The sequence below is a fragment of the Gekko japonicus genome, unplaced genomic scaffold, assembly GCF_001447785.1.
Source record: "Gekko japonicus isolate JY-2015 unplaced genomic scaffold, Gekko_japonicus_V1.1 scaffold3497, whole genome shotgun sequence".
Classification (NCBI taxonomy): domain Eukaryota; kingdom Metazoa; phylum Chordata; class Lepidosauria; order Squamata; family Gekkonidae; genus Gekko; species Gekko japonicus.
The window spans coordinates 140,350-150,039 of NW_015169887.1; the positions used below are offsets into that span (position 1 = coordinate 140,350).

Consider the following 9,690-nt stretch of genomic DNA (forward strand, 5'->3'; position numbering starts at 1 on the left):
TTTCCTGTGGGCGGGGGAGGCCCAGACCCGCGGGGGGGGGGGGGGGTCTGCAGTCCGTGTGTGTGTGTGGCAGGTAAGGTAAAGGTTCCCTTGCTCGAAAGCCAGTCGAGTCCGACTCTAGGGTTGCGGTGCTCATCTCCGTTTCAAAGCCGAAGAGCCAGCGCTGTCTGAAGACGTTTCCGTGGTCATGTGGCCAGCATGACTAAACACCAAGGCTCATGGAACGCTGTTACCTTCCCACCGAAGTGGTACCTATTTATCTACTTGCAATTTCTTGCTTTCGAACTGCTAGGTTGGCAGGAGCTGGAACTAGAGACGGGAGCTCACTCTGTCATACGGCAACTTGGGTCTCGAACTGCTGAACTACTGACCTTCCACAGCCTGCAGTTCAGCGTCTTAATTGGCAGAAATCATCATCCCCTCTCTTTAAGAAAATTGGTCCTTAATTTTTCAGACTGGGGGTTGAGACAGGCCAGTGATTCAGAGGTCCTTTTAGCGTTCTTTTTCTTACTTGAATAGGAAAATACGGCCAAAGGTGCCTGAATAATTTAATTGTGAGTGATAATTAAAAGCCCTCTAAGCGGCACAGAGGGCAGGCCTTTCCACATTTCCCAGAAAGCTATGTTCTGCTATCCCCATTAAAATGCACTGTGGGGGTGCAAAAATTGCTTGGACGTAAGCTACATGTAGATTATAGTCCTATACTTTCTTACCTACTAGAGAGGACTATTAGAGGACAGCATCAGAATAGTATCACACTGGCAAATGTACAGCTGACGGGCAGTGCACTTGGAATGGCTGCTGAGCAGCATATGCTAAGGAAACCTCTAACCTATAAGGAATTATGCCAGGAAGAGGCTTTTGCAGGGCAAGAACCATTAGAGAACGACCAGCCATTGCACGGCCCTTTCAGAGCTCGGCGGAAGCGAGAAACCAAGAGAAGCCGCCAAAGGTCTCAGAGCATAGTTACTGCCTGAGTCAAGGTTAGAACTCAGGAGTGTTTCGGGGACAGGCTTTCTGCACAAGAGAGCAGGATTTGGGGAATCAAAAGGCAATACAGACCTCCTTCGTACTACATGCTGAAAGGATGGTTCTCATGTATCTACACTTTACCATCTCAGTTTTGCATGAATGTCAAAATGTATTTTTAAGAACTGGCCCACTCATTTTAAACACTCTCTCGGGAAGGAAAATAATTTTTTTAAAAAAATGGCACGCACGTGCACACGCCACCCACTCCTGAGCCACTAAGATAACAGATGGCATTGGCAGGGCTCTGTTGGTCTTGAGCCCTCAATCATCCATCTAGTTACTACTAGCAGATGGGGACCAGCGTGCCAAAGCCAAATTTAAGAGAAGGGACAACCAGGATGGGAAGCATAAGCTGAAAATTTGCTGGCAAGGCAGGTTTGTATTTCCAGCTATTTAAGCAAATCAGCCTGAGAGCAAGATTAAACTTGTTGTTGCTTCTGTTCGTCTCCCCCCCAGCCCTTCCAGCCATTGAGAGAGAGAGAGGGAGGGAGGGAGGGAGGAGTAATGAGGAGGGGGGGGGGAAGGCAAGCGGCTGTGCCACTATTCCCCACAAACACCCAAATAAGTAAGATCATTGTTTTCTGGAAATTTGGGATATGTGACATATGAGCATCCTGCGGTTAAAGACTTCTTAACATGCTTTGAAGCACAAGCATAAGGGTCATTAGCAGATTCTTTTTAAAGCAGTACTAGAATATCATCATGGTCAAGTGGCTTAAGTGGACGGAGAATGCAACCAGATTTGCAGTCTACTTGATTATCGTTAAGAGGATCCAGTATGAACGCTGGACCAGGAGGCTCACAGGACTCTCACAGAAGCAGAGCAGCAGCGCTTCGTCAGCAGCCTGTATGCAAGGAAGCAACAAGGTGCTCCTCTCACCTTGCTTGCACTCCCCAGGTGCCTCCGTTTGTCACCCAGCAGCAGTGTTGGGTGATGCAACTGTGTATGCCATGCTTTGAGACGACAGTCACAAACAGCTTGAGAGCACACTGCTGGTGAGAGCATGTTACCAATGACACAATTCTTCCCTGTCCCTACAGCACCAGCTGAGGTATCTGGCCTTTGGGGAAATGTCCACATAGCTGGGAAAAAGGACAGTTCCTGGCCTAACTGGCTGTTCAGGAACAACTGAGCTGCTGCAAGCAGTCAGAGCGAATGCAGCAGATGCCTGGCAGTAAGCAATTCTTGACTGGATGCAACATTGACTGCTCCAACCAGAGCAACTTTGGCAGCTGTACAGTTGACGTATGGGTATACAAGATGGAGAGAACATAAGAACATAAGAGACGCCAATGTTGGATCAGGCCAAAGGCCCATCCAGTCCAACACTCTGTGTCACACAGTGGCCAGAAATACCAGTGCCATCAGGAGGTCCAGCAGTGGGGCCAGGACATTAGAAGCCCTCCCACTGTTGACCCCCCCCAAGCACCAAGAAGACAGAGCATCACTTGCCCCAGAAAAGGACTTGTCCTTCTATCCCATGAAGGGTCATGGCAACATGTCATACCATGCATACAAATAGTCCTCTGAATTTTATTTACCTCAAAGTTTCTTCTGAGCTCATTTTCCTTCAACTGCATTGTTTCCATTGCCTGATCTGCTGCCTTTAATTTCAGTGTAAAGTCACTGGCATTTTTTCCCAATTGCTCTTTCTCCAATCGTATCTGTAAGGAAAAGATGGCAGGTTTCAATTGTGGCCACATGTAATAAGAAATAATGCACCAATGTTCTTGCTATACCTGGGCACTGGCAGAATAGAACAACTTCATGTTTTAATTACGCATAACTATTTAGAAAAACACATCCTTCACCCTTCATGATTATTGTCCAGGCTGTTGCTTAAATTAATCAAGATGGGAAGCACATCTTCAGAGAAATTTCCAGAGATAAATTGTGCAAGAACGGTTTCCTAAACAATCACAAATCAGATCTGAGAAGCACAGAACCAAATCCATATAGTGGCCCACAGACAATCCACATTCACTACTTCTACCTTCGGACCCATGTAAATTTTACAGAAATTAATTTTTTCTACATACAGTGCAAAAATTTAGATAGCACTGGCCCACCCAAACTGTTATTTGCTCACTAGACATCACATTAATTTGCCCACGAAAGTCACACAGGCCCAGGAGAGTGCGCAAGGCATGGTGGTAGGGGAGAGGAGAGCAAGCCAACACAATCCTAACTCCCCACCAAGCATAGGCTCTATACTGGAGCTATAGTCCAACATAATTCTAGAGACGAATGAGGCTGACTGTGACTTGTACATGCCACTACTAGTACTGCAGACCATATTCATCCATGCTACTGACCATAAAGCTGGCAGCCCCTTACGACTGTATGACATTAGGTAAGGTGAGATCCACAGTAAACTGTGTTAATCCATGACTGTTATTTAGTTCTGTCTATTTCTCACCACACTTCAAGTACACCCTAAGTGTTAATCCATGACTGTTATTTAGTTCTATTTCTCACCACACTTCTACACCCTGATGCAGGGAGTCCTGGTTCATGTGGAACCTCTGATGAGCAAATGCTGTTTCTGCCTGAGCAAGGCCTCCTCCAACTTCCACTGAAGTGATAAATCTGAGTGTGTGTGTGCGTAGCATTCCCCCAAGACTGAAGTGAACAGAAAAGCATAAATAGATAAGAGTTCTGTTTACAGCCACTTAAAGAATGCTGAATGTTTCTAGTATTCTGTGCAATTAAGCATATAATGCTTCAGTCTCTTTCCTCACCAGCTGTGTTTGTGTGTTTCATATGCAAAATGCCTACTTTCTCAAGGTCCACTTGAAGAAGGCTATAGTTGTTCTTGGCTTGATGAAGTTCCTCTTGTAGCTTAGTTCTCAGTTGATCCAGCTGGCAAGACAGTTCCTACAATAATGACGGTGGGAGGGGGGAGGGATTATAAACCAGAAGTAGATGTTAAACTATCATATATTCAGAGTCCAGTTTCAGTAACCTGGGTGGGGATCGGGGGAATGAAAGAATTTTACCAGTTGTTTACTCTGCAGACCTGTGGACCAGGGTGATAATCTAAAAAAAATTAACACCATACTATATACTCAATAAGGTCTATGGCCAAAGAACCATGACACCAGCTCATCAATCCAATGGTTTAATCTTGAACAGCAGCTCTTCCAGGGTAGTTGGCAACTTACCTTTGGAAACTTGGGGAAATATCAAAAACAGTTTGAAGTATAACTTGGAGACCAGTTGAACAAACATTTTATTTTGCTAGTCTAGGCCCTTTAGCTAATACAGGCTCATTGTGGGGCTTTAATAGGTCTTTTGGAGCAGATCCATGTATACAAGTTAATGGGGAAAAGACAGCATAAACAATAGTTGGGTTACCTTTTAAACATATTAGGTAAATATCTAGTGAGTGAAGACTTTGGGGGGGGGGGGAAACATTAGGAAGATAACAAATGGGGAGAAAATCCTAGGAAATTAGTAAGTGCATTTGGAAATTCCTGCTCTGAAACCCTTTATGTTCTAACCATAATATAATTCCGTGGAAAAGCCACTGTAATGTTAGTTGGTACAGATTTCTGAGACACAAACACTTAAAAAGATGTGAAATGCTTGCTTCTGTTTGTGCATAACAAATGCAGTGATCCTCTGGATTCTGGCCTCATTTCTTCTGAATCTAATTATAGCAATAAAACCCAAAACACTGAAAATATTCTTTTGTCAGCTCTTGGAAGCTAAGCAGCTTGGCTACTATTTGGAAGGGCGACCTACAAGGAATACCAGGGTTGTGACACAGAGGCAGGCAATGGCAAACCACCTCTGAAAAGTCTCTGGTCTTAAAAGTCGAGCTTGCCAGTTAGTGGTGCATAATGCTTAAGAGCTAGAACTTCTGGCTGCCAGACAATCTTAGGATCTCCTGGCTATACTACACACACTGCCATACAATAGTTAATTAATTGTCCCAAATTTCCTTTTAAATTTTATTTACAAAATTTATACCCTGCCTTTCTACCCAATCAAGGCCACCAAGAGGGTTAATAATTAAAACAAAGCATTATAAAATACATCATAAACTAACTGGAGCCAAAAACAATATACACAATAGAGACAACATTTAAAACATAATGCAGGAAAGATGGGTCACTGAAGGAATGCCAGACAAAACAAAAGAACATTGTATCCACTGGTGGAAAACACTGATAGAAGGGGACAGATGAATATCCCTGGGGAATTCTATAATTTTGGTGCCACAACCGAGAAAGCCCTCCCTCTAGTTGCCACCCATCTAATCTCAAAGTAAAGGCACTTGAAGCAGGTCCTCAAAAGTGGTCCATATAGGAGATTCATATAGGAGTAGGCAGTCCTTAAATTATGCCCATCCCAAACCATGCAAGGCTTTAAAGTTCAAAACCAGCTACTTGAATGGTATCCCAAAACAGATTGGGAGCCAGTATACATGGGCCAAAACTGAAGTGATATGCTCCCAGTGATCCACGCCTCTCAACATCCTGGCTGCAGCATTCTGCACCAGTTGAAGCTTCCAAACACTTTTAAAGGCAGCCCTGCTCAGAGCACACTGTAGTAACCTAATGTAGATGTAGTAGCAACCTAATGTAATGTAGATATAACTAGGGCAAGCACCACAGTGGCCCAATCTCTTCTGGACAGGAAAGGTCACAGCTAGCTATCTAGCCCCAGACCACCTATCCCAGCAGTAGGCCTGAGTCCAGCATCACCCCCCAAGCTATGGCTGAGGAGTGCAACCTGAAGTTCCGGGTTGCAGTGTGGTGGAGCGGACAAGCCGAGGTGCACTCCTCGAGCTTGCCGACTCCTTTGTTCTTTTTTAAGGTCCGGGGGCTCCCGAGACCACACTGCTCCCTCGGAAAGAGGGGTGCAGAACAAGGGGCTTGATTCGGGCTCCCCGTACCGTGGCGCCATGTGGGTTGAAGCTCAGGATCGCCCCCAACGCAGAGGACATCGGAGAATGCTCATAGCGACATGAGCGCCTAGCTGTCGCTTCCCAATTGGGGGGGGGGGGGTTAGAAACCTTCCTGAATTTCAACGTGAGTAAATGACTCTGCTAATTAAAAGACCATTATTCCTCTCCAGAACAGGGACATTAGCCCATTTAAACTTTAAAACTACTTAAGGGTGAGGTGGGAGGTCCCCCCCCATCCCTTTCTTATCAGTGGCCGGCTATAGAGAAATTAAGCGATGCTAAGTGGTTATTTCTAAGGGCTTGAAATAAAGAACGTTCTTTAAGAACATAAGAACATAAGAGACGCCAATGTTGGATCAGGCCAAAGGCCCATCCAGTCCAACACTCTGTGTCACACAGTGGCCAGAAATACCAGTGCCATCAGGAGGTCCAGCAGTGGGGCCAGGACATTAGAAGATTTGATTGCTGTGAGTCTACTGCTTAAAGAAACCATAACTAAAAGAAGATTGTAGACCTTGCACCGTACCCTATTTTTCCCCTTTGTGGGGTGGAGTTTGGAATTATAACCAGAAGAAGACTTCCCCTTTGTGCTGTAGAGCTTGGAGTTGTTTGCTCCTTTTAAAACTTTACAGGTTTTCTGTTGCTTGGAATCAAGAAGATACTGTATTTCGTTTGGGAATTACAAAATTTAAAAGGGAATTCTGCTTCAACTGAACGGTATCTGTAAGACTATTAACTCTTTGGTTTGACTTGTCAACCCCTTTACCAACACTTCAGTCTCACAATTAGACTAAAGTGGTCCATGGGGTCGCGAAGAGTCGGACTCGACTGTGTGACTGAACAACAACAACAACAACAACACTTGGTTTCTGCCCTTCACCTTTGGTGTTTGACTGTATTGTCTGTGTTATATTGGTGAGGTTCAAATAGGGAGGAAGTGAACTCTAGAATTCTGTTCCTATAATAACATAGCTGTGGAGAGATATTGGGTCTATACAAGATTAATTTGGCTGTTTAAAAAATAATGGTACATGGTGTTCTGAAAACAACCTTGTTGCATAAACATTAACTTGTCTTGGGAGGGAAAGAAAACTGTGGCCTGCTAAAAGAAGAGGGTTTTTTCTTTTTTTCCCTTTACTATTTTAAACTTGGAGCAAAATGTCTGGGAGCAATAGACCTGTTAAACCACCCTCCGGTTTACCAGGTGTACTTAAATCAGTGGCTTCCAGTCTACCATCTGCTATAACCAAAGATATACAAGTGTTAATTGAGGAGACAATTAAGATGGCAATCTCTGAAGCTGTGGACCCAATTAAAGAATCTATGGCTGCAATCACACGGAACATTAGCCACGCAAGAGAGACGGAAGACAGGCGGAGTTTCCGGGCGCGATCTCACCGGCACATCTGGGAAGCGTAGTGCTTCCGTGGACCGGCGCCCGCCCATGTCCCCTTGCGAAAAAAGGTTCCCCCCCAAGTCTTCGTGGATGCGCACACGCACCCAACGGAGCATGCGCATTTGTCGTGTACACAAAAAAAGAAAACCAGTTTGCCGCACCGCGTGCTTCTTCGTTGCACGCAGGCATGTCCTGTGATCGGCACCTCTCCCTACCCACGGAACCACCACAGGAGGTCTGATCGCTTAACCGTGCGTTAGTTTGCCTCGGGGCAAACAGCCACACTCCCCCCCCCCGCAGTTTCCTGCCCGTGTGACCGGAGCCTATGAAAGAAATAACGCAACAATGGAAGGGCTGCAGAAACAAATAGAAGATAATACACAAAAGATAACGGAATTAAACAAATCAACTGAAAAGATGAAAGATAAAATGGAAGAAATGAATATTAAACTTCCAGCAACGGATTCTAAACAGACTCTTCTGGAACAGGATTTGATGAGACTCCAAATAGACAGAGCAGCGTTTATATTGAGATTCCAAAATATTCCAGAAGAAAAAGATGAAGATATTAGAAAGAAGATGGGACATATTCTAGGAAAATATATGGGGACAGAAGAGATGGAAAAGGTTCTGGAAGAAATTGACACTGTTTATAGGATGAATTCGGGGTATGCCAGAAGAAATCAGTTACCTAGAGAGGTGCATGTAAGGTTTCATAAAAGGGTCCTAAGAGATGAAATCTTAAAGACATCAAACAAAAATCCACTGAAGATAGACAACACTGAAATAAAGATCTTAAAGGAAATCCCTTGGAGAGTTAGGGGAAAAAGAAGAGAATATCTAAATCTTACAGAGATATTGAGGAAGAATGAGATTCTTTATAGATGGACCTTCCAGAAGGCCTAATTTTCTCCTTCAGACGTAAAAGACACAAAATTAATTTGACATTCAAGGCAGAAGACTTTTTAAAGACGTATGAAGTGGAACTTCAAGATGATAAAGTTAACACAGAAAATTCAGAAGAAGGAGGAAGAAGACCCCCTACAAGGAGCATCAGGAACAACTGTGACAACTTTACCCACAAACAAGAAACCAGAGAACAAAAATGCAAAGAGGTTTGCGCGGAAACAACTGAGAGAACAACAGGACTTACAATCACAGATTCAATCACAAAATGAATAGAAATAAAATAAAGATTATTTCAATAAATGTAAATGGATTAAACTCACCCCAGAAAAAAGACGGATTTTTCAACAGCTGAAAAAAATAACTGACATTGTTTGTCTTCAAGAGACTCATATTAAAATGGCAGATCAAAAATATCTAGTTAAAAAATTTGGGAAAACATTTATTGCTTCAGATAAAGATAAAAAGAGGCCTAGTGACCTATGTAAAGGAGCATTTACAACCTGAAATGATATATGCTTCACAAGATGGAAGAATTCTGATGGTTCAAATACAAAGACAAGATAAGAAAACTTTACTGTTGAATATTTATGCTCCAAATCAACTTCAAGAAATTTTTTATAAATCCCTGCAAGATTTGATTTCTAAACAGGATTATGCTGAAATATGTATGATTGGTTACTTTAATGCAGTATTTGATAAAACACAAGATAGAAAATCGACCAAAGGAAAATTGAAACAAGGAAATGAACTTCTTGCAGTATTTTACCAATTAATGGAAGAACACAATTGTGTTGATGCATGGAAAGTCAGAAATCCACATAAACAAGACTTCACTTTTTACTCTGCAAGACACAATTCTTGGTCCAGAATAGACATGTGTTGGATTTCATCTACTATGACAAGCGATATGTTGGAAGCTGAAATCCTCCCCTCAACATTTGCTGACCATAACCCAATTACTTTGGAAATACATGCTAAAGATAAGCCGAATGGCAATAGCAAGCATGATTGGATTAGGTGTGATATGCAGAGGTGTGGAGATATCAGCATTAGTAATGAGCCTGGAAACCTAGGTCTCAGTTTGGTACAGGAGGAATCAGTCCAGGAGGATTTAAAGTATAAATGGAAATAAGACTGAAGAAGTGAGCAGTGACTCACAAAAGGATAAACCCTATCACAATTTTGTTAGTCTTTAAAGGTGCTACTTGACTCTTTCTACCACTATTAGAAACCATAACATTCAAAAACCAGTGGGGGACATTTTAACCTTCCAGGGCATTCAGTTGCTGATCTAAGAGTAGCACTTCTCTTACAAAGGAATTTCAAAGGGAGATTAGAAAGAGAGACTGCTGAATTGCAACTGATCATGACAAAATCAAATGGTCCCAAATTCTAGAGTGCCAATTTCTAATTAATGGTTTATCTGTTTCCTTCCAG

At 43.0% G+C, this 9,690-nt stretch overlaps 1 protein-coding gene across 1 annotated transcript in view; it reads right to left on the reverse strand.

Annotated features, from left to right (window-relative positions):
• Nucleotides 1-5,947, reverse strand: part of LOC107115713 (centromere protein F-like) — a 26,221-nt gene extending 20,274 nt beyond the window's left edge. Inside the window, 3 exon segments of the mRNA XM_015417470.1 lie at nt 2,575-2,697; nt 3,812-3,910; nt 5,774-5,947. Of these exon segments, the coding sequence (XP_015272956.1) occupies nt 2,575-2,697; nt 3,812-3,910; nt 5,774-5,947 (396 nt within the window).
• Nucleotides 5,948-9,690: the final 3,743 nt, after the last annotated feature.